The 25,538-nt window shown below is 41.1% G+C and overlaps 2 protein-coding genes across 2 annotated transcripts; one reads left to right on the top strand and one right to left on the bottom strand.

Moving 5' to 3' along the window:
- Positions 1–36: 36 nt before the first annotated feature.
- Positions 37–15,869, top strand: LOC5517721 (protocadherin alpha-C2). Its single transcript, XM_032362290.2, has 5 exons — positions 37–237; positions 359–2,215; positions 11,779–12,002; positions 12,545–12,744; positions 13,123–15,869. Exons 2-5 carry the CDS (start codon positions 1,214–1,216, stop codon positions 14,760–14,762), a joined length of 3,066 nt encoding a protein of 1,021 aa, XP_032218181.2. The 5' UTR covers positions 37–237; positions 359–1,213; the 3' UTR covers positions 14,763–15,869.
- Positions 15,870–16,518: 649 nt separating this feature from the next.
- Positions 16,519–24,138, bottom strand: LOC5517731. Its single transcript, XM_001637728.3, has 8 exons — positions 23,993–24,138; positions 22,712–22,783; positions 21,598–21,621; positions 20,980–21,183; positions 19,357–19,379; positions 18,292–18,400; positions 17,661–17,948; positions 16,519–17,271 (listed from the first exon to the last, which is right to left on the bottom strand). Exons 2-8 carry the CDS (start codon positions 22,764–22,766, stop codon positions 16,883–16,885), a joined length of 1,092 nt encoding a protein of 363 aa, XP_001637778.1. The 5' UTR covers positions 22,767–22,783; positions 23,993–24,138; the 3' UTR covers positions 16,519–16,882.
- Between the last annotated feature and the right edge of the window lie 1,400 nt (positions 24,139–25,538).

The raw sequence follows: 25,538 nt of genomic DNA, 5'->3' as shown, positions 1-25,538 counted from the left end.
TACCCTCAGTCCCCCCTCTTTTTCAAGCGTGACAGAACACTCCATACAGATAAACAGTAGTGACCTGTGTATAATCAACCTAGACCAGATGTCGAGAGGCGACGAACGGTTGAAAAGACAACGAATTTGTAAGACTTTCACTACACGCAGTGTCTCAGTAAGCTAACAGTTCGAAGCGTGTTAATTATTCATACGATTGGAACAGTGGACTCTTGTGGAGTCGAGCTGAGCGCAAAGGTAATTAACCTCGAGATATTTCTAACCAATACGCGCCGCGCTTGTTATAGTCCCTAGCGCGAATCTTAGTGTTCAGCTTTGCGGGGTAACCAATGTTTTTAAATTTCAATTTGGTCGATAGTGCATGTCAAGATAATCCACCGTCAAAAACAACAACTGCGTGGAGAAGTTGACGAGCAAGCGGTTGCAATTCTTTGATATGGAAATCCCAATAAGGGAGACTGCTTTAGATTAACGTATTTACCCATTCCTCCACCTGCCTATCCCGGTGAACGCAGCCTTAGAAAATGGACAACACTTGAAAGTTGAGTGATCATCTTCGGGCGCCCTCTCGTTCAGGTATTGCGCGCGGTTTTTGAAGTCACCGCTGTGTTATGATCGTGTGTTTCTCGGGCCAAACAACAAGCTGGACCTTTGCAGTGTCTGTCGCGAATTGGCTATGCTAATTGCTCTCGGATTGTTCCCCAAGGGATTTGCTTTTCGGCCTAAAAGGGCTGTCAGCCGAGATCTTCCGAAGTCAAGGGTTGAAGAGTGACATAATCAAGCCCCTTCATCACCAAGAATCCATTTGTTCGTGTCGTTGTGTTGTGTCAATAGCCCTCCCATCAGGTATATGAGTATTTTTTACCGAGGCTTAGCAATCTCATTACGGCACAAAGGAGCAGGGGATTAACTCATTTGGATTTCCGTGGCGGAGTTTGCGGCTCACAGGGGCGTGAGGAAAGGTATTTTGTTGGCATTCCTATTTTGTTGGCAATCTTCGCGGCGCGGAAATCGGCTCGCACGTGGATTGCGATTGCTCGTCAGTGTAACGCCATCAGAGCTGTATTAGCATTGGCCGAGGGAGGTGTGAAAATCTCTTAACCGCGACCATGTCTACATGATTGACATTCCTAACAGTAGTACTTAGCGCTCGGTGGCGCGGGGTTTACCAGTGCAAGAGCGGCTCTCGGCACACTACCTCGCGAAGCCAAACATGCGCTATCTCATTCTTCTCGTCTCCGTTATTCCGCTCGCTCTTGCAGCTAACAGCCTTCGCTTCCAGGTCAAAGAAGAACAAGATCCTGGTGCACTTGTTGGAGACGTTTCGCAGACTGATATTCCAAAAAGGCTGAGACTCTCATTCGGAAAGATTCGTTACCAAATACAGGGTCCTGCGGATGGAATCTTTGAGATAAACGCAGCCACTGGAGTTTTGCGGACAAAGATTTTGCTAAACCGTGAAAAGCTACCTCCTTCAGCGCAAGGCGACATCTTTCAAATTCAAATAAAGGTTACTACAGATACTGGTGGAGTTTCAGCCACTATACCAACCGAGGTGCGTGTTCTCGATATCAATGACCATTCACCTAAATTCCCACAAGATTTCGAAGAGCTACAGATCTCGGAATCTGCGCCAGAGAGGTCTAAATTTCCCCTGCAGCGTGCGCTCGACGCTGATATTGGTAATAATTCAATCCAGGAATATCGAATTGTAAGGGGAAATGAGGATGGATTATTTAGTTTGAGTTTGAAGCGTTTTAGCCCAGATATGATCTACGTGTATTTGGTAAATACAAAACGTTTGGATCGCGAAACGAGGGATTTCTATCAATTAGTGATTGTAGCGGTTGACGGTGGGTTTCCACTTCCGAGGTCGGGCCGAAAAGAGGTTAACATTACCATCTTAGACTCTAACGATCATAGCCCCGAGTTTAGCAAGGATTTTTACACGGCAAGCGTGCCTGAGAACGCACCGAACGGAACTTATTTACTTCGTGTCACCGCTATTGATCAAGATATCGGCAAGAACGGAGAGATTATGTTTTATCTGTATGAGAGTCCGGAGCGCGGATTATTTCGGATGGATGAGTACACTGGCGAAATTTGGACAAACGCTGTGTTGGATTATGAAGTGAAAAGCGAGTATCGGTTGACTGTAGTGGCCCAGGACCAAGGTCCGGACAGCATTCCCGTCCGAGCCCAAGTAACAATCAAGGTATGTTAATCGCGCGCGCGCGCGTTATCTGGTTGTTCCAGGTTAAACTCATACGAGTACACGATGGTGATAGTCGTGAATCTTGAAGTCATTCATGAGTCCCTAGTGGAACCCCACTGTTTGTGGTACATCTATGGTATTGTTATGGTTTTTTTAGATTTGTGGAAGATCCCAAGGTGTTAAATCCGATCTGTCGCTGTCTTTCATCGAAGCCGATCTGTTTTTAATTCACATATGCGTCGATACTTTTGGAATAAAAACATTCTCGCGAAAATCCGCCGCGAAGTCCAACGGTAGATTTTGCGCGTCTCAAAATAATCCAGCCAGTGAGACCGCGGTTGAGTACGCCAGGGCTTCATCAGACATCAGTCTGGAGCGTCCGAGTTGCGAGATTTTGTATTTAGCTTCTATTAGTTGTTTATTTTTGCGCTTTCCCGACAAAAGATTTCTATGCCGGGGGAATTTAACATTGTCATGTGAAAAGCGCTCGGGTCTGCGCTAGTTGTTCCTTGTCAAAATTGTTTTTTTTTTGCAAGTCATTGAAATGTTAAAATGTTCAGCTCCCCTATTGCGAATTTTATTGCCTCGTTTTCCATCACGGCTGAGCCGAGAAAACCAAAATCGATCTTTTAATAGCCTTAAAGACCGGGATTTTGAACAAATTAGCCCGAACTTTTATTATTAATATACCTTCTTAGAAGTTCGATTAATAAGGAATAGTATTCTAGTGGCGGTCTTTAAATGTTTTTGCCGCGTTTGTAGCTAATGTGCCTTTGCGATGGTATTGATTATACCAAGCCACAGGTGTCTACAAAACTCACGACACTACCACCCTCTGGGATTTAATCAAAAGTTTTTTACCCAATTTTACAAGACTGACTCAATTTACACTATAAACACACATTATGGTATTTATTTCATTGCAGTATTTTTGCATTTTGAAAATCAATCGAAACTAATATACTTCGTGAGATGATCTAATTTTACACCGAGTTAATTCCCTAAAGCTTTCTACTTGCGTTAAGCCTCGAAGTGAGAAAAAAACACTTAGATTTCCTATTGTCACGAGCTTTGGAAATTCATAAGAAGTCTTTTCTCTGTTGTGTTGGGTTTTGCGTTTGAATAGAAACCAATTTTGTACTGTCGGACCCTATGTTTAATTCTTCTATTGCTTATTGTTTTCTACGCCAGCCAACCCATCAATTTCCAAGTGGCTTGTTTGTGCTCATGTGACATGCCACATTGTTCGTTTTTACTTCAAAATCAATGTAAATTGACACCCATGTGCAATTTGCATTATAGCTCCATTTCTATCCCCGCAAACTATGCATATTTTATTCAGTTTGTATACTCGTCCCTCAAATATCGTCTCCTAGTTTTGTGTTTCATCATGCCATTCTTACCCATGATTAGATATAATTCAATTATAGCTAGATAACTATTTATGTCTTTATGTTAACCGAGGCTTTGAGTAATTTGTGTATGTATTCCAACATGTAAAATTTGCTTTGGAAATTCTTAGTTCTGACCCCTTCCTATTCCCTGTCAATGCATATATAACCATTACAACATCTGTCAAAGTTAGCTTTACTTCTGCTTCCTCGTTTGCTTTTTGCGAGAGTGGGTTATTTGCCCCTCAGGCGCAAAGACCTAAGTTATCCTCAATTTGAGTAAAATAAACGACCTAATTTCCTTTTTTATCCCTACGACAAAGCCCCCTTATATCCTCAAACAACACCTTAGATGTTTTACTAAGCTCTGAATTTTATCATTTTGAATGATGTTTCCGTGTTTCTGACTTTCTGCTGTAGAGATAATGGCTTGCATTTCATTCTTAAGATACCTCGAGAGTCGTTTTTGAATGGCTTTTTAAATGCTGTCAGTCCGAAGTCACAAAGATTACAAGAGATTCGCTAGAAAGATTTGAAAACCCGCTAAGGTCAAAGCGTTTTCTGTTTTCCCACCAATTTGTGTAGTTTTTTGTCATTACGGCTTAACAGAGAATGTCAGTGATTCTATTCCTGTCCTTCTAGATCCTTTCCAAGCCACTTTTCTTAATTATAAAGATACATAAGTTCAAGGAATTCCTTAAAAGTAGGAGTACAAAAGAACACTGTTTAAACTTTGTGTGTTTGTCATGCTTTTTGCGTTGACAATAAATCTTTTCATCTCGGGTTTCCGTTCTCAAACATTGCGCCATGTTTGTTGATTCCTTATGCGGAAATGTCTACATAGAGTCTTATTCCTATCTTGAATACCTCTTCAGAATAGCTCAGCTTAGCTGGTTTTTTTGCCTTTATTCATTCTTCGAATTTTATACCAATCATGGGAGTTTTTTTATTCGGCTCCTTTACGCAATATACTTATAGAGAAATAAGCCTCGAAGGTTATAATAATTACGCGGAAAACGTCTCGATTTTACTTGGTTTAGTTAAAATCCAAAAACCTGTCATCTGTTATACTCTGACGTCGATACAGCTATTTGTCCCCTGTAAAGAATTTATTAAAGTCAGATAAAGAACCCGACTATTTTTTAACAGTCTAAGTATTTATCACTTATCACTTAAGGTAGGTTTTATTTGCTAGTTCGGCGCATTGGTAATCAGCATTTTGGCGAACAATAGGTGATATTACTGCGACCACAAAACCAATTAGTTATTGTAGAACTCTTAAGAAACTTTGATGATTAAGTTAGAGCTTTTCTTTGTGGCTGATTCGAGTCATTAGTGGTTTTACGTCCCTTTAGGTGACCTAGAAAGGTCTACGGCCTGAAATAAATGGGAAGTAATTGCCTTTTAAGTATTTTTAAGAAGCGAGATTCAATTAGAATTGGCAATTGCAATAAACGTCGCTAAATATTTTTGCTTTATCTCTTTCGCAGTTTTAGTACTGTCTAAGTTTTTGAATAATTAAAATATTTCTTCGTTTTTCTGTGCATAACGGCAAAAGGAGTGTATTTTTATGTCTGTTTTGTAAAAAAAAAATTTTTGTTTTGACGAAATTCTCAGCCGTCTCCAAATAGAAAGTTCTTGATATGTTTCGCCTCTTTGATAGCAACCATTCTTCTTCCTTAATGTCAAGAAAACCTCCCAGTTCTTGAGGAAACTCTCGCAAATCTTCATTAAAGAAATACTTGTCGGTTTATTTCAGAAATTTAAAATGGATTTTTAGTAAAATGTTAATCGATGTGGGGATTAATTTTTATTGTAATTTTTTAGTTGTAGATAACAAAGTCAAAATGTCCGCCTATTTTGATTATCTTCGCTATACATTTTACGTAAAATCTCTTATTTGTATCATCCTAAAAAGTTTTGCTTGAGGCGATTTTCATTTTTTGTTTATTAACTTATTCCTTTCGAAAACTAATAAGAAAATACTTTATTGTACTGTTGTTTTTTTAGAAACAGTACAATCAGTAAATTTTTTACCACATCAAATTACCCCTATTATTCTTCCAACACTATTCTGCCGCAAAATGAACTTGTTTATGCAACTTGATGCCCTTCAATTATTTTTATTATGTGGTTGTTATTACTTCGTTGACAGGGCCGCTCTGTTATTCGTTATTTTTGGTCGAGAATGAGGTTATTGCATTATAAAGGACCTGTGTTATTCTTCATCTTAAATGGAAAGTTAAGTACTTGTTATTTAGATCAACTGCGGTGAACAAGTAATTGACAAAAAGCACATCTCACCCCCGCTGTGATTTTGTTTGTGCCTAAAAGCACTCGAAACAGAATTGGCAACGTTTTGCTGTTTTCTCTGATTCTTTTATGGCGGTCTTTTACTTATTAATTAGATGGTTTCTTGTTTTGTTGAGCACATAAGGATACAGATCAACAAAGTTTGTTGTACTATGGTAAATACAAATGCTCCAAAACCACTTGAAAAATACATAATAAATAATAATTGAGGTGATGTCTATTGTTGTATTTTTAATGGTAAATGTTTTTAATAATGAAATGGATGACCATAGTATAACGTTTCTCATAAACGTTTTATGCTATAAAAAAAAGTATTATTGTTTATTGTCTTGTCAATTATGGAGTAATTGGATGTTCTTCTTAAATGCTGAGAACTTTATAACCCTTTCATTACAAAGGGCTCATTATACTTAAAGCTAAGAATCAACAGAAAGCAATATCAGGCAATTCTATTTATACTACTTAGTCCTGCTTCTGATAAAATGAATTTAACCATTTTTCAAATAAAGACCCGTACTATCATTAACATGAAAATCGAAAATGATTTTATCAAAAGGACAATTGTATTCAACCTAAAAACCATATGATAATTCTTTCACCACTTTCACGGCTAGTAGTGTTTACCATTAACTCTTTTGTTTCTAGAAGGAGTTTCGAAGTGCATTCAACTACCATTATCACACGGAAGCACTTCAACCGTTACAATCGCTTTCTGGGAATCAGAATAGGATAGCCAGAAAGACGCCCAAAAGGAAGCGATAGTCACAGTTGGATGTTTGTGAAAGCTGGCATTTTCTTTGCTTGTGGGTGTCTTTTGGTCCTCCCACATTTGCTTGATAACTCTGTGTACCCACGCTATTTTGACCACCTGAGCAGTTAACCAAAGACAGTGCTCAAGGCCATCCTAGCTTTTCGTTTTTGGCGCTCCATTAAACACCGAGCACAGAGCAACTTTTCCTGTTAATGGATGAAAAGGCCATTTTGTGGAAATTACTTATCTTGTTTACCAATTTGGAATAAAATCGACTTAAATCGAGCATAGTCGCAAACAACTCTTCGAAACTGACAGTCGAAACTGCTTTTCAAACGTATTTTTTAAATGGTTTACAAGAAGTTAAAAAATTCGTTTCCATACCCCAAGATGCCTACAAGAAATTTATTTGTATATAGCCTAAAGTGGCTTTTCATAAAGCATAAGAACAGAGCATAAAATCATCACACAGGTACACCCCTAACGTCATTTGTTTGATCTGTAAGCAAAAGTTATTTCCGAAATTGTCTGCCTTTTCTTCCCCATATCCCTAAGGGTAAAATATTGATGAACTCTTCTGTTCCGTTGATATTACATTACTAGATATATTCTTAATTTAAGATTGTAGATGTGATCCAACCCCAAACACGTCAACCCCAAACATCGTCATTTTACCATTTTTAGAGATTTTGATGAAAATTCATAACTCTCGTTTAGTTGTTTAATTGTAAACTCAGTCTGATGCTATATGACTAGCAGTAGCGGGAACCACTTTTGGCGGGAATCACTTTAGGTTCGCCGCAGAGCTCCTATGGGCCCTCATGGCTTTTTAAAAATTATATTCATAATTTAGCTATCTGTATAAATTCGTAAATCATTGTACATGGCTCAGATTGTGCATGCTCTTAGGGTGTCGTAGAAATGAAATCGGGGGCTTATTTTTTTTATTAGCTTTCATTTTGGATTTCCAAATTAGAAAAATGTTAAATTTTGACCATCTTTTTCTCTCAATTTTTGCGCTTACATTCGTCACTGTTGAGTTTACTATTGTTTCTGGATCATTTCCACATAAAAATTCCATTACTTTCTTAATCCGATGCTGTGTTCACATATTCAACCCAGGGCTAATGGACAAATATATTGAATCGGTCAACACTAACTAAGCCTCTCGATTTCGACCGGCTTTGAATCAAAGAAAGGTTAACACCCTACGGCTATGACAAATGCCCTACAGCTACGATAAATCATGTTTTGAAAACCCCCAAAATTCTTGTCTTTTACAAGCCATTTATTAAAGTCTTCCTCTTAAGCTTCTTAAAGTAGAAAAAGGCATTGAATTTTTAGTTGGACAAGCGATGTTTCACTCAAACTACGGGGATACCATAGACATAACCGGAGTTGGAAAGCTAATTATCTTAGTTTTGAGCTCACGGCTAAGGCGGCCACTCCAAAGGAAAAGAGTAATAAGAAAAAGGCAAGCTTTGAGATCAATAGTACAGCCAATTACTCTTATACTAAACATCCGATAATGAGTAAATAAGTATGCTTCGTGTATTGTTGTGCATGTACAGTAAAGTTGTTATCTTATGTCGGCTTGTTATTTTATGCCTGCGTGACAATGCTGTGTTCTTTTTGTTTTGAGTATTCGAAACTCGACATTTTTCAAAATAGAATTGAGCTGTTTTATTTGCTTGTTGAATTCACCGTGTTTCAAGCAGAAAATTTGAAATCACGACTTCAGGCAATTAAGTCAGTTTAAATGTGTTTTCTTTTATTTTTCGTCTAAATGTGAGGGCTGCGTTTCTTATTCATAAGTATGTTTATATTTGAGTAATAGAGAGATATATACATTCGATAACGATGAAAATGGCTGAACTTTTTGGCTCATGGTTATCCGGCGAAATAGCCCATGTTGTTTCAAGTTGTTGATCGCGAAAGTTTTCCTCGATTACTATAGAATCTATATCTCTGAAGAGAATGTTAACTCAAACAACTCTACTGAATGGAAAATCTTAATATAAATGGGTTATGCTGCCGAAATGACAGATGCTGTAGTGAATGATAATTAATTTATCTTTTGAATTGAGTTGTTGACATATGCAAAGCGTTGAAATAAGTGGTACTTCACGACTTTTAATATAATTTATAAGCTATGATGTACTCACTAGGGAATTGTGCTAAAGGTTTTCAATGCTTAGGTGTTTTTTATTTAATAGGTTATCTTAGTGAATAAAAAGTTTTTACTACCAACCACCACAGTTGAATGAGCGAATTTAACTTTCGTTTGGTCGCTTGACCAAAATAACACAAGATATAATCAGGCGATTCTACCAACTTCTGTCGAGAGATATGGACAATTAGAGTCAACCCCTGAAAAACGGGTTCGTTAAATTGATCAAGTGCATTGGATTCCCAGACTTTTCGTCTCGGAGATCAGGCCGAACGAGTTTCATGGCAAAGTGAGCAGTGAAAATCGACCGCTGTCAATTTGTCCAATGTTTTCTACACGTTTTTCTTCGTTGCCAGGTGAACTACGGTAGCCAGCTGACCAATAAAGAAAATAATTTCCTAAATAAGATTTTATTTACTGATTGATTTTCTTGAGCTAGAATCAATTTGTCAAAAGTGACCAATACAAGGATCGCAATTTTTGACTCTTTGAAAATGGCTGTCAAGCAGTCAAACGCGAGAAATTTGATACCAATGTCTTTCTAGATGCACTTTTCAATTTCTTCTTGATGTTAACGAAAGGTTTTTTTTATATAGCAGGTTAACTTCGACGACGGGATAAAATACGAGATCCTAAGTCCTTATTTCCCAAAACATTCAACTTAACTTATCCGTCCTTTACGAATATGTATTTTTCTAACCTTTTTATGTCACTAATTAAATCCCATATAATCCCTAACAAATCCAAAACCTCTGAGCCTTCGCTTCAAACAGACAAAAACCTTGTTCTCACGGATTATGAGTTTATTTATAAAGTAAACAGTAATCTTAAAGTCGGTTAAAAGCATATGGAAGCCAGATAACTTTTTAATGAAGATTCTTTATTATTCCGATGAAAAAAATATGCGCTCTTTTACCCGCCCTTTTTGTTAATTTGTATGTGATTTCCCTTTCCACCGACATTGATTCAAACCCTACAATTCCAGATGATCACCTAAACATGCCTCTCAGTAACTATATCACACACTGTATCAATAGCAAGTTTATAAACACTGAATTCAATATCATTTTTTTCTTAACAAAACTATTATCCCTTTAAAATAACAAGCAGAAGTTTATTTTCATACTTCATTAAATTGGACATTGTTGATTTTCCAAAAAGACATGGTTGATCGTTTCCATAGTCGGCGTCCAAAGAACGGAAACAATCATTCTTTCTGACTTATCTCTTTGTGTTTTTGATTAGAATATCGTTTCGAATCGAGTGATAGTATTCGATGTTGCGTTTTGAAGCTTGGGGCAACGTCTTTGCCCGCGTCACTTTGTCGCGTTGTGCCGCCAAAAAGTCTCCTGCGACTCAGAAGTACTTAACACAAGTATCTAATTGTGCCTCTCTTGTTCTCTACTTTGTAAAACTTATTAATGGTGAAACTTTACACTTTTAAAGTCAATTGATTCTAAGACAAAGCAACGGGCATAAACTAGCTAAGGAATCCCAGAGAAGCCATGAATGTTGCGAGTCGTTAGTCAGAAAAGGCGGTATTTATCGATCTAGATTACGGCGATGATAAGAGTGGACGGATGGATTCTGCAAATATAGGCTTATCTGGGTTAATCTATTGGTCCAGAACCCTAAGATAACTCACGTGGCGTCGTTTATGTTCATTCGAGTGGTTAATTAGACTCGTACTGGCGTTATCGGCAGACTATATGGCGGTTTAGCCGGCTTATTTTTCACTCTTTGAGCTCTCAGCTGAAACTGGTTGCGATGCGTGCAACCTGTGAAGTGAGCTTGACCTTACGTGACAGGAGAAAGCCATTTAGCGGTCACTAATGGAGCAATCATGTCGTTTTGATTTATGAACGCTCAATGTGTTCCGGGGGAGGAGGGGTGTCAAATGTTATATCGTGGTGGGGTGGGTGCCAGTTTTGCGATGTGCGATTTTGTGTGAAATGTGCGCACGTTGTTATACGTTCATGAAGGCACTAAAGTTATATTGTTAGCTTCGGGATCCTACATCTTTTTGTGCCATTTTCAGTTTCATACAATCAAAAAACGTTTCTTCGAATATTTGCACACACGTTTCTGATAAGAACTTACTCACTGTCAAATATCACTACCTCGCACTAGCCTCGAGACTTATTGGGAAAACTGAAACTCATAGCTAACTCGAACGGAACTTCAAGGTCTCTAGTAACTAATTTTTACTCGAATAACCATATCAATAAGTTGTCAGTTGTCGTTTTAATACCTCGCACGGTCAATGACAGTACATACCATATTGCCGAGTCCGTTTAAATGTGTTTTTCGCTTTTTTTGCCTTAGAAATGTGTACGTCGAGACTTTTCGCGTAATCTTGCAGAAATACGTGTTTACTACGATTTTGCAGTACGCCGTCCGTTTTGAAAAAATAAAGCCCAAACCTTTCACGAAAAAAACTTTTAAGAACATCACGGGTTTCCTGTACACTCGCCCCAGGCTCTTTTGAACCATTTAGAAAAGAAAACGGAACCCACCCTGCTCATGTGGCAAGATGAGGTTGACTTCGGTTGACCCCGAAAGTTAAGAAGACGGTCAATTTTTATATAAATATTTGGGTAGAAAAAGTTTCTAGATGGATTTAGTGACCTTTTGTCAGAGCTAAGGATGCCCATTTGAACTGCTTGATCCGTTGCAAGTGTATACTACTGGGGACACCACCCTCCGTTTTTCTTTAGACACGCCCCTGAAAACTCGACCTCTTGAAGTCAGAGCTAACGGGGTTCCACTAAGCCGCGTCTCTTTCATAAGAAACCCTGGCCTATTGCTCAATACTCTTATTTCACAGCATTTTTAGGTCGAACTCTCTTAACAGTTCGCGTTAACAGTGCTTCACTGATTGTATGCATTATCCTCTTGCCCCCATGCTCAATAACTCCTCATTTGAATACATTTTCAGGTCGAGGACAAGAACGATAACGCCCCCACCATACAGGTTAAACTACTACAAGTGCCCAACGCCGCTCGTCCCGGGCTGGTCCCGGAAGACATCACGACCGGAAGTAACGTCGCGATCGTGGAAGTGAGAGACAGGGACAGTTCATTGACGGTGAACAGTGTCGTGGATGTCACGCTGCTTCATCACAAGCACGACTTTGCACTCAGGAGGATCTTCAATACATTGTAAGTACAGCATTATCACCCTTTGAAGCCCGTGGTCCCGACCTGCGTGACGCACGGTTTCGTAGACTATGAAACTATGCATGAGATGTTTATCTCAGTTTTGAATTAAATCCGCTTAAATCACGGTGAATTTCAATCCATCCTACAATTTAAACGACTCAGTTTGATCTTCAAATTATCAAAAACTACAGGGAAAGGTGTAAGTATAAGTAAGTATAATTAACATATAATACCTTGTAACACATAATACATTGTAAGTATAGCTAATGCCTGTTGCAGGAATACCTGGACATCGTCGTTGCATCTTTAGTACATTGTTAGTATAGCAATAACGCCAGTTGCACAGATTTATTTTGAATGTTAATTAATGATAAGCAGCTAATCAATTAATTGATTAATTTATATTGATTAATTAATTAATTGGTTATCTTGAATTCTTCAGTTCCATCTAAATCGGTAGAACTTATCCTATTTTTTATGTTAATTTATGATATCTAGTTAACCAATTAAAACTGATTGATTAATTTAAATTAATTTATCAGTTACAATCTGGAGGTTCAGCGTCCTCTAAACCTGACGCGTCAATCCATCTACAAGATCGATTTCATAGCGCGCGACCGAGGTGTCCCAACACTGGAGACAAACAACAGCCTCACCCTACACATCGAGGACAAGAACAGACACACGCCGACTTACCCTACCCCCTCACGGGATATCACCATCATCGACAACACACAACCAGGTAGGGCAGACAGGAGCGTAACCAGGATTGACTTAGGGGGGGGGGGGGGGTGCACTGTCATAGGTATTATATGGAAAAAGGATAGTATTTGATGATACCTTAACAAGAAGTGTGCGCAGAAGTGCAATAAACCCTCTGGCAGTGACCACCCACAGTGACAGTGCTTACTAACAATACACACAAGGAGGCACTTGATTTGGGGCCTAAGCTCTGTTGTGCCTCTGTTGTGGGTGGAAATTGGTACATACGTATAAATACAGTAGATGGATAAGGAGAAGAGGAAAAAGAGAAAGGTTGAGAGAATTTTCCTATTTTGTTTTTTTAACTCCAATGCTAATACCTAATTAAAGATTTTAAACTTCTTTGTCGTTTCATCAGCTACAATAGTGTCGGTGTTCAAGGCCGAGGACCCCGACACAGACCGCGAGGGGGATTTAGACTACACCATCACCAGCCTCGTTATGGGCGAGAAGAACGTAACGGTGGATGACCCAGGCAGATACTTCATGTACGGACAGAAGAGCGGGGAACTCGTGGTCATTCCTAAGCTCTGGTGCGCATTCACGCCATCCTTTCGACTGACTCTCCAGGCCAAGGATAACGGGAGGGAGCGAAAACACGGAGAGATAACGCTACATGTCATCGTCAAGTGCGCGAAATATCAATACAACTTCAGCATTGTGGAGAATAGCCCCGTGGGGACCATAGTGGGTAGGATTGGCGTCAATACGCGGGCTCCTGGTAAGGTTGTGTCATTTAGTGTGATAACCACCGGACGGCAGGATTTTATGATCAACAACGCGACAGGAGTTATAAGGACCACTCGTCGGCTGGATCGGGAGGCCGTCGCTGCGTATGATTTGGTCGTCTTGGTAACCGATGGCGATGTTGAAATGCGTCTGGCGTCCATTGTTAACGTTGTGGATGTAAACGATAACGCACCGGTGTTCATTGGCTTAAATGATAATGACGTCATGGAGGTGCCCTCCAATGCGAAGCGAGGAGACGAAGTCGTGACAATACGAGCCACAGACCCCGATTCGGGTCTAAATGGAAAGATACAGTACTCATTAATCGCGGGCAATGATGACAAGACGTTCATCCTAGACAAAGACCGCGGAGAGCTCGTTGTCTTTAATTACATGTTCCAGTCTTCCTATGTCCTCACCATCAAAGCCTCGGATTCTGGTAACCCGCCTTCGGAATCATTGGTGAGGATTCGGATCAGAGTTGTGCCGCCGGAAGTGCTCGAAGGGACGACGAAGATGTCGACGGAAGTTCCCGTGTATGATACTCGTGCTTCCGAAAAGGGATTCCTCGAGTCAACTACCATGCTTATTGTCGTCGTGTTGTGTTCGGTGTTCGGGTTGTTAATATTTTGCGGGGTAGCTTTTATACTGTATCGCTGTCACCGTAAGAGATCGCAAAGCGTGAAGACACCACAGCGTAAATCCACACTTCCGGTCGCACCCAGGGAAAGCTACACAGAGCCGGAAATCAGCCGCGAAGCAGCGATCAAAGCTTCGAAAAAGATGTACAGCCAAGCGACTATTAATATGTATCCTTCGAACGAAATGCTGGATACTGTGGGTAGGGGGAAGACTAGCCAAGGCCAAGGGCAGGCCCCGCCTTTACCAAGTAAGGCATGCTTACAGATGAACTCGCCGGCTAGCACGATACACCGGCACCACGCCCTCCCTCAGTACGGGGAGATTTACCCCCAAGGGACACGCCCTTCGTCGGAGGGGTTCAGTAGCGGGGATGAGTTAGACTCTGGTAAGGGGGACAGCTCGATTGCGTCCAGTCCCTATACATCTCATACTCTAGGTCGGAGGTATAACGATCACAATAACCACAGCCATACCGCGTTTAACCCGCATCACACCATGAACCATACCCAGAATCCAACGCGGCACAACAAGTACCCTGTGGTTACCATACCAACGAGAGGGGAGAAGAAAAAGACGATTGTGTCGATTGCGAACACGCCGCTTGCACACGCGGCCACGGACTTGTAACACAAGGCTGTGTCACGCAGTGTTCGAGAAGTCGTTGTGCAAACACTGCAAAACGTCGTGCGATCGATAAACATTGCTGTCACGACTGAACGTCATTCATCTTGTCACGCAAAATCGTCTCGCTACCACCCAATCACAAAACGCTTGGTGCGATTTCTATCACCCTCTTTTTACTTGTCACGCAATCGTCATTGAACACTCGCCTGTGACACCGTCACGCATTCAAAAGAGAACGAGTCGAGTCACTTGAGATTAAAACTCTTATTATAATATAGCAAAGGTACTGAATTATAGCGTAAAAGGATTTAAAGTAATTGTATCAGGAAAATCTATAATCGTTGGGTTACTTACTGGTAACGCCATATCCGGTTGGCTGGACCAATAGAGTACTCTTATTTCTTTTGCGTTTTTTTTCTCCAAACTTTTGTGGAATAATCCAGCTAATCCACGAGGGACCAAGGCGTCTGAAGAGACACATGAATAATTTACCCTTTTTTTTCATTTCCAATTCTAGTGAAAGAGCTGATGAAAACTCAACAGCAATTACGATTGTTAAGGCAATTCTGTTGGTCCATTCTTCTTTCAGTCATTATAAGTCCGGTGAGGTATTGCAAAGTGACAAGATTTAGCAAATGGAATGTTTTTCCCTTCGTACGATTCGCGAGACATACTATTTGCATGGCTGGTGCTACATAAGGCTCTAGTCGACTGCTTTTAAAATAATGATGGGATCCATTAACGTGTTGCTATCGTCTTATTCTTGTAGGAGAACGATATCATGTCTTCACCATTTTTTTCTTTTAAGACGTACTTTTTGTTATTTTCAGTATCTTTGCTAAAGTATATAAAGTCAGTAGTGATTTAATAAGTTGAAAAAACCTTTTTGGTTTTAACAAAAAGTTTAAAAAGACCACTCTAAGAATATGAGTTTTAACTGGATAATCATTTAAGATACGGTTCAAATTATTTAATAGATTTTCAAGGAATAAAATATACATTTTATATTGATTTATTATTATAGTCATCTGTATTAAAATAGGCCTCGCATTACAGCGTTGTACATATAATAAATATTGTGATTTATCTCAATAAATTTTATGACCCAAACATGTATCTCTTCTTTTCTGTTTTAAATGGAATGATGATGATGATATACTCGTAATTGTTTGGGTAGGTAAAGAAAATTTGTTTATTGTCCTTACACTAGCCTACGATGCATCCGGAAATAATCCTCGCATTATTATACATTAAATACTGAAAGTTTTTGCGGCTCGCAGGCTGCCCTTACACCTTTACCAAGTTTTTACTCGTTTTCAAGAAGGCTTAAAATCTAAATAAGAGACCCTATTATCAGGAAAAGCATACAATTTAGCGCACCAAACCAACTTTCTGCCATAGGACTCAGTTAACAGGAAAAGCCCCGACAGTCTCGCGACGTTTAGAACATTTTCCTGTAATGTAATGTTTTTTTGCAACCTTCCTTCCTCTCCCCCTATCCCTCGAGTTCCCGTAGCGTTGCAACCTTCCTTCTACCCTCCTGTGCAGAGCTTTCTGTATCGCCAAAAGAGTTGAGCAAATGGAACGAGCGACAAAGAAAGCTCTGCGCATGAGGGTACCTTCCCCTCCCTGAAAATATTTGCCGCTCCCCCTCCCAAGTTCTTGGATCTGCCCTTTCATAGAAATTTCATTGTCCCCATGATGTACAGCCTTGGTCAGAAAGGACATCTCCATGTTACAAATTATGATATAATGCAGCTGTAAACAAATACTTTTATTCAATTATTTACATCGTAAATACACACATTTCGCAAAGAACCAAATACCCAGGAGGTTTTCTGATAATCCGGATATATTTACTAAGCACCCACACAAAGGTAAGCTCCATATGTAAGAAACCTATTTAGGTAACAAAAAATGAAATGCGGCCACTCTTTCTGTAGATAAGTTGTCTTTTGTTTCGTCTCCAGTTTTTTTCCGATACTCTCAAACTTGCCTTTGTGAGCAAAAACAAAAAGGCTAGTTCGACTGGAAAGACGTTCCAAAGGTTTTGCCCTTTTAAATAATGTACTGTCCGTTAATTCTATTTAACCCCAATCTAAACCGCTCTAAATGTAATCCATCTAAACCGATCTTTTCTTGATCGATCGTTTTTTGATAGACCTCTTTTTCATTGATCGCTTTTTGATAGACCTCTTTTTCATTGATCGCTTCTTGATAGATGTCTTCTTGATGTCACGTTTGTTTGTCGATCGTTTCTCCGAGCTTCTCTTACCGGTGAGAGGCATCAAGCCTCGAGACTGGTCAAACGGCTCGGGTGCGTATTGCTGATTAAGCTGACTTACTCCTCCTTGGGTTGGGCCAAAGGGGACAGCGCCCATGGGTGAGGGGTTCATATTGTCCCCAAATGGAGCGAACTGAGCCGTGTTTTCGCTCGCGACCTGGCTTGGCGCGACTTGTGAAGGGGGCTGTACATCTAACGGGACGATAGGGGGCTGCAAGGCTTGTTGATCTGCAAGAAAAAGTCATGGACTGTTAAAATCTATTACCGGGGATACCTTTGTTGGTATGCTTAAGTGGTAAGGTAGTAAGTTAATTTTAGTGAAAGTGAGATTATGAGGTGACAAGACAGTCCATGCCTGAATTAGCGTAGATTAGAAGCCCATTGGAAAAACCTTAAAATTAGAGTCCATAGTCCTATAGACAACAGGCCGTTCCAATTTCTCGTTGACAAGATTCGTTACCCTCTCACGCGTACTATCCAAACATCCAGACTTCTTCATCCGAACCGGAGTACGCTGTCTAGCCATTAAGTCATATACCCCATGCCTACTACTCGACTGCCCCTTCCACCCAGATTACCCCTTTCCCTACTTCCCCTACCCTAGATTACGCCCTTACTTGAGTAGGCCATAGCCTGGTCGTCTCCCTGCTGCAGCCCCTCGGCTGCCATCTGCTGACCCGCCTGGAAGGGGCCGCTTGCCTGTTGGAAGGGAGCAGGCTCGGCATTGTCCTGCTGATAGCCCTCATTCTGGTCGTCGCCTTCTTGGGCATTTTCATCTTGGCTATCGTTATCTTTGTCGTCCTGTTGTTTGTTTGCCTTCAGGGAATCGGCTTGTAGAAGTTGAGCTGCGGTGTCTGGGATGTGGTTTCCTATGTTTTCTAGGTCTTCGGTCTTAGAAAGACCCTCTGAGGAAGGAATTAAGCATTGGATGATATTTAGTAATGTAAAAATTGTAATGTGACCTTTGTCATGGCTATTCATTAAGATAAAAAAAATTATCGTTACAAAATAGAATCAGGATATCCTCTGACACCGTTCATATCCAACACCTGGTCAAGCATTATTTCTTTCCTTTTTGTTGCTGCTGTTGTTGTTACTGTTGTTGTTGTTATTGTTATTGTTGTTGTTGTTGTTGGATAAAGTTGTCCTATCGCCCGTGGTTTTTGCAAACATGTTAAACGAGTTTAGTATCTGGCTATAATTCAGCTTCAACTGGGTTATGGCTGGTTTGATCAGTTCAGTACTTACTGGCAGGGATGCAAGTAGGGCGGTTCAAAGCTTGTACCGATGGACAATCTGGCATGACACATTGAACTCTCTGTAACTTGCAAACTTCACCGGACGGACATTTGAAGCCCTGCCAAGCGTCAACAAATTATACATAGTTCGTAGCTAGGTTAGGTCACCCTAACACGATTGTTTTCATTAAAGCAATTAATCGTGCGAAATTAAAAAATAGGTTCGACACCATAAACTTAAACTGTTGAGTTGCCGGACACCGGATCTAGTTCCAAATTCTGGCCAAAACGAAATCCAACCAGGGCTCTTCTACAGTTTTCACGTGCCCTCTGACTCAGACCTGTTTTATCTTGTGTTTCCCGGTCTTGTCCCGGCTCGCCGTTATCTCACTGCGCCTACTGTACCCCATTAAACCCCGCCTTGCCTCATCTCGACCTACCTAACCCCTGTTCTTTATCCCCTATTGCCTACCGCACCCTTAACCCCTCTCTACCTCACGTCATCTCGACCTACCCAATCCCTGTTCTTTATTCCCTATTGCCTACCGCACCCTTAACCCCTCTCTACCTCACGTCATCTGGACCTACCCAATCCCTGTTCTTTATCCCCTATTGCCTACCGCACCCTTAACCCCTCTCTACCTCACGTCATCTGGACCTACCCAATCCCTGTTCTTTATCCCCTATTGCCTACCGCACCCTTAACCCCTCTCTACCTCACGTCATCTTGACCTTCCCAACCTCTGCTCCCCTCTCTACCTCACGTCATCTCGACCTACCCAATACCTGTTCTTTATCTCCTATTGCCTACCGCACCCTTAACCCCTTTCTACCTCACGTCATCTCGACCTACCCAACCTCTGCTCTTTGACCCGTGTTTCTTAACCCTCCCTTTACCTTTCTCTACTACACATTTGTTTTTTAGCCTCTTTGCCCTACAACAACCTTTTAATCGGTCCCAGCCCTATATTTTGGAGCTAAGCTCATGTTTCGAATATTGATACTCCCTCCCCTTCGTTAATTCCCCCCTTCAAGATATCCTGGATCTCGAACTAATGCTGAAATGAATACATACCTGGCATGGGTGAGGAGCTCTCACTGGAAAAAAGACAAAATAACATTCAGTTTTCTACGTCGATTCAAGGTAAAAAAATGCGTTTTAAAAAAAGGCGTTTAAGCCTGTGGTATAGGGAGCGTTACCCTTTGTCTATCATCTAGAGATGTGAATAACATTGAACGTGACGTAGGGAGCGCCACATCTATTACCGTTATCACTCTTGTCTAGTATCCAAGGATGGGATGGTACTTACCCGCAGGGGTACACGAACCCGCTGGGGTACACTAACCCGCTGGGGTACACTAACCCGCTAGGGTACACACTTTGTCTGATATCCAAGGATGGGATGGGCGTCATACACTTACCCGATGGGGTACACACTTTGTCTGATATCCAAGGATGGGATTGGCGTCATACACTCACCCGATGGGGTACACACTTTGTCTGATATCCAAGGATGGGATGGGCGTCATACACTCACCCGATGGGGTACACACTTTGTATGATATCCAAGGATGGGATGGGCGTCATACACTCACCCGATGGGGTACACACTTTGTCTGATATCCAAGTATGGCATGGGCGTTATACACTAACCCGATGGGGTACACACTTTGTCTGATATCCAAGGATGGGATGGGCGTCATACACCCAACCGATGGGGTACACACTTTGTCTGATATCCAAGGATGGGATGGGCGTCATACACTCACCCGATGGGGTACACACTTTGTCTGATATCCAAGGATGGGATGGGCGTCATACACTTACCCGCTGGGGCACACACTTTGTCTGATATCCAAGGATGGGATGGGCGTCATACACTTACCCGATGGGGTACACACTTTGTATGATATCCAAGGATGGGATGGGCGTCATACACTTACCCGCTGGGGCACACACTTTGTCTTATATCCAAGGATGGGATGGGCGTCATACACTTACACGATGGGGGTACACACTTTGTCTGATATCCAAGGATATGATGGGCGTCATACAGTTACCCGATGGGGTACACACTTTGTCTGATATCCAAGGATGGGATGGGCGTCATACACTCACCCGATGGGGTACACACTTTGTCTGATATCCAAGGATGGGATTGGCGTCATACACTCACCCGATGGGGTACACACTTTGTCTGATATCCAAGGATGGGATGGGCGTCATACACTCACCCGATGGGGTACACACTTTGTCTGATATCCAAGGATGGGATGGGCGTCATACACTTACCCGATGGGGTACACACTTTGTCTGATATACAAGGGTGGGATTGGCGTCATACACTCACCCGATGGGGTACACACTTTGTCTGATATCCAAGGATGGGATGGGCGTCATACACTCACCCGATGGGGTACACACTTTGTATGATATCCAATGATGGGATGGGCGTCATACACTAACCCGATGGGGTAAACACTTTGTCTGATATCCAAGGATGGGATGGGCGTCATACACTTACCCGATGGGGTACACACTTTGTCTGATATCCAAGGATATGATGGGCGTCATACACTTACCCGATAGGTACACACTTTGTCTGATATCCAAGGATATGATGGGCGTCATACACTTACCCGATGGGGTACACACTTTGTCTGATTTCCAAGGATATGATGGGCGTCATACACTTACCCGATGGGGTACACACTTTAGCACCACAGTAGTTATCGCAGCATTTCTTGTCTCCTTCGCAATGACTGTCTTCATCGCAGTCAGAGACTTCGCAGCCCGTTGGCTTTTCGGGTTCCACGGCAACACCGTAGAAGTTAAGACGCTCGTCGGCATGGTAGAAGTTCTCCGCCGGCTTCAGACAGAAACCCGTTCTGGATAGGTAACCTGAGTTATTGGAAAAAATGAGTTTTTGCTCTCGTACGTATTTTAAGACGTCGTTGGAAATAATGTATTCAAGTTCTTGTGAAGTGTTGGAAAATGGGATTAGTCTTGTGCTGAAATATTTACACTTAAATAGGAGGGAACAGATATACCTGACGGTATAAGCTGACGAATCACTCTGATTTTTCCAAGGGAAATTCGGCCTTACTAAAATAAGCCACACTTCTCGCACCGCCGAAAACCCGAAAGTACGATGAACGAATGCCGACGAATGGACGGCGGTACGCCTGTTATACAGAGCCTTGGAGCGACATGTTTCTTTTTAAAGAGTTCCCGTGCGTATGTTTTTGGCATTCAAGACTAAAGCATCCAAGGGCATTTTGTGTGGATTGGCAACGACTAAGTACTAAGGCTTACCTCTTTTCCTTCTGCTCAGTATGCCTGAAATAAGAGCAAAAACAAACAAATAAAAAAATAATCAAAGCAGGCTTAGTTTTAGGGAAACGGTATTGATGGCCTGGGGTTCCACGCATTCGTATGGGGATTTGGGGGGTTTAATTGTGTAAGCAATTTACACCATTGAGAGAAGCATTGTAGAATACAAATGGGCCAAACTGTAATACATATTTGCTCCGTCTGCGTGAATAAATTTATATCGTGGTTCAACTGTACATTAGTCTGCCTTATCCAGCTTAGGTACAAAAATACAAGAGCGGAGGGGATAGGGCGTCGGGCTAGCTCTTTGTTTTTGGTACAAACAGGGGAGGGGATAGGGCCGTCAGGCTAGCTCTCTGTATTTGGTACAAACGGGAGAGGATAGGGCCGTCAGGCTAGCTCTTTGTTTTTGGTACAAACGGGAGGGGATAGGGCGTCAGGCTAGCTTTTTGTTTTTGCTACAAACAGGGAGGGGATAGGGCGTCGGGCTAGCTCTTTGTTTTTGCTACAAACAGGGGAGGGGATAGGGCGTCGGGCTAGCTCTTTGTTTTTGCTACAAACAGGGGAGGGGATAGGGCGTCGGGCTAGCTCTTTGTTTTTGCTACAAACAGGGGAGGGGATAGGGCCGTCAGGCTAGTTCTTTGTTTTTGCTACAAACAGGGGAGGGGATAGGGCGTCGGGCTAGCTCTTTGTTTTTGCTACAAACAGGGGAGGGGATAGGGCGTCGGGCTAGCTCTTTGTTTTTGGTACAAACGGGAGGGGATAGGGCGTCGGGCTAGCTCTTTGTTTTTGGTACAAACAGGGGAGGGGATAGGGCGTCGGGCTAGCTCTTTGTTTTTGGTACAAACAGGGGAGGGGATAGGGCCGTCAGGCTAGCTCTTTGTTTTTGGTACAAACAGGGGAGTGGATAGGGCCGTCAGGCTAGCTCACTGTTTTTGGTACAAACAGGGGAGGGGATAGGGCCGTCAGGCTAGCTCTTTGTTTTTGGTACAAACGGGTGGGGTTAAGGCCGTCAGGCTAGCTCTCTGTCTTGTTTGGCGCATACAGAAGAGTTATGAGTAAGACCATGGGGGGTAGGGTGCGGTGCTATACTTACCTGCTTGGGTGTACCCCAGAGTACAGGCGAGAACAAGAAGCAGGAAGGTCCTCATGGCGTCCGCTAAAATTACTATAAGAAATATGTTTTTCACATTTTATTGCTAAGCCAAACAATCTAGTTTACATAGATTGCGTTTGAACAAAATATATTGCTTGCAAGTATCTAAAGGGGACTAAATTATAATTTTCAGTGATTTCTTTTTTAAGGTTCTTCAATAAGAAATGACCCCCTTTCCGGCGGCCAGGGGAGGGAGGGGCTGGTGGGTGGTGTGAGTTGCACCATAAGCACCCCCTTGGAAACGCGCCCTGGCAACGCATAATAACTTCAAAGAAAGGTATTTTTTCAAGCACTAATTCGGCAAATTTTAAAAGCACACTAGCATACACACACTGGCACCAGTCGGGCCAACTCTGGACGCTGCATGCACCATGCACATGCACCATGCACAAGTTATAGACCGTGGCAACCATGGCCAGCTATTTCGCCCTTTTTAGGACTCATAAGCATACTTTGCCGATGAAGTTTAACTGAGATAAATCTGGCTTTGCCATGCCGACGAGTCCTAATAAGGACGGAACAGCTGTCCATGGTTGCCGAACTGTACGACGTTCCGACTTGGCCCGATTTATGCCAATGTGTGTAAGCTAGTGTGCTTTTAAAGTTTACTAAATTAGTGCTTGAAAAAATCCCTTTATTTGAATTTCTTTGCTTACGAGTAGTGTTGATGTCTGTGTATTTACCTACTAGAAGACTAGAAGATGTTTTCGAATGGTATGGAGGGGGAAATACAAGGCAAATGTAAGCCCATTCTGGATTGGGTACCCTGTGGTAGGTTATGGCGTTTAAAAAAATGATTTTTCATGTCATTTAACAAAAAATATGATTTTAATAAAGATATACGGTACTACAGACAATTTAATTGAAGCTCGTTGTGTATTTTTCTAATCAAACCGGCCGTACTTTTCATTTAATTTAATTTTCTTCTGTTCCGGATCTCACAATTACACTTTATAGTTTTCCGAATTTAATAAGGAGTTTGACGCGGATACAAGACTTGTCAATACGCCTATCTAATAACTTTTGGTCGGCTTTTCTTCTGAAGTTGATTCCGAACTTCCGGATTTGACTGTAAATCATATTTATTTCAAGATAAGGCAATTGAAATCGACCTTCTCTCGTTTTAGAGCATCTTTCCCCCCAAAGCAAACATCTAGAACGACACTAAATTTATGCATAATAACCGTATGGAAATCATATGATAAACTACCATTTACATACCGTTTTTTTCGGACAAATTTTCCTTTAGAATTCCAGTTCCCTAGAATTTCTCTCGTTGCATACTAAATTAGTTTGAGATGATTACATCATATCAGCAAATTCCTCCTGACTTCATTCCCGTGAAAACTCTGCCGTAACCACTGCACCCTATTTTCAATACAGCACGAATCTTTATTATCAGAACAAGACATTCCTTAGAGTATAAAGCTTAGATTGTTTCTCTATTTAATGAAATGTAATGACTTGTTAAGTAGCACCAAAGAAAGAGAAGCTTTTAGCGAGGTCAAAAAGCAGGGCAGGTACCTTAACAGGTTACCACAAAACAATACTTTTCTCTTCGTTTTGCAGTAAAAAAACTTTTCTACCTTGGTTTATCAACAAATATGCGATTTTCTACCGCTAATGTTCAGCAAGGATCACCAAAGGCATTCCTTTATGAAGTTTTTAAAACTTTTCAAAACGTTTTATGAATGGGTCTACTGAGATAGACAGGTAAATAAATACCTGCCTAAACTAGTACAAATTCACTTTTTTTTATAAGAACGTCTAATCAGATGAGGCTGGGTCGTTCTTATTTTGGGGACATTTTAGGCTAAAAAATATAATACCCAATGAATTATTAGAAAGAGAATTACACTAATAATCAATAGCAATAATAGGGTTGTTACTATGAGCACAATTTGATTCTGCATTTTAGAACGCATTCACACGACTAAATAAAATTCTGCTTTCTGAACCCCAGCATGTTCTTAGCATGTTCTTAAAATTTGGTGAAATCTCAGGCTGGACGTGCTTATAAAAAAAAGCGTGTAGTCCAAAAGTTGTTAATCTTATTATGAGAACAACATAACAGAATCGATTACGAATTCTAATGTGCCTTTTTATTAACCTTCTTTGTTCTTTGTATAAGCTAAAACCTCAGCATTTCCGTAGGAACAAGTTTCGCGTGAGCCTGCTCTCACGTTCAAGGTCTTGAAAATGACCCGTAGTTTGTTATTCTCTTAAAATCATTCAAGCAAATAAAAACTTAGTAAATTTTCAATTCTTTCCTTGTTTAGAAACAGTAAGCGATTGTTTTTTTTAGTTCAAAGACACCAATAAATCCATAAATGTTGCATCGATTTAAATAAAGATAGAAGGACATTTGTTTGTCAAGGTAGCATTTTCTCGCGTTTAAAAAAAATGAAAAGTTTACGGCTTTATCTCACGCAAAACCTTGAGCGGCTACGCCTCATTTAGCCACAGCGATAAAAAAAAATGAAAATTTGTGTCCTTCCATTTCGCATGTAGGTGCAAATGGTTATTTAGTTTAATATTTTCACTTTAGTCTTATTCCAGTCACTTTATTAAATTTTAAAATTTAGCCCAGACTTTAGTTCCGACACATCGCGTGACAAGTTCTCGTCAGGCTGAATAAAAGCGCCCATCATGACATCGAAAATAGTTCAAGACACAGAATATTTTTTTGTAATTAGCCGCCGAGCACGGAAAGCGGCGAAAAGTATAATATGTTGAATTTGATTTCCCATGAGAAAATCCTTTGTGA

The sequence above is a fragment of the Nematostella vectensis genome, chromosome 10 (assembly GCF_932526225.1).
Source record: "Nematostella vectensis chromosome 10, jaNemVect1.1, whole genome shotgun sequence".
Lineage (NCBI taxonomy): Eukaryota > Metazoa > Cnidaria > Anthozoa > Actiniaria > Edwardsiidae > Nematostella > Nematostella vectensis.
This window is presented reverse-complemented; position numbering and strand designations above follow the sequence as displayed.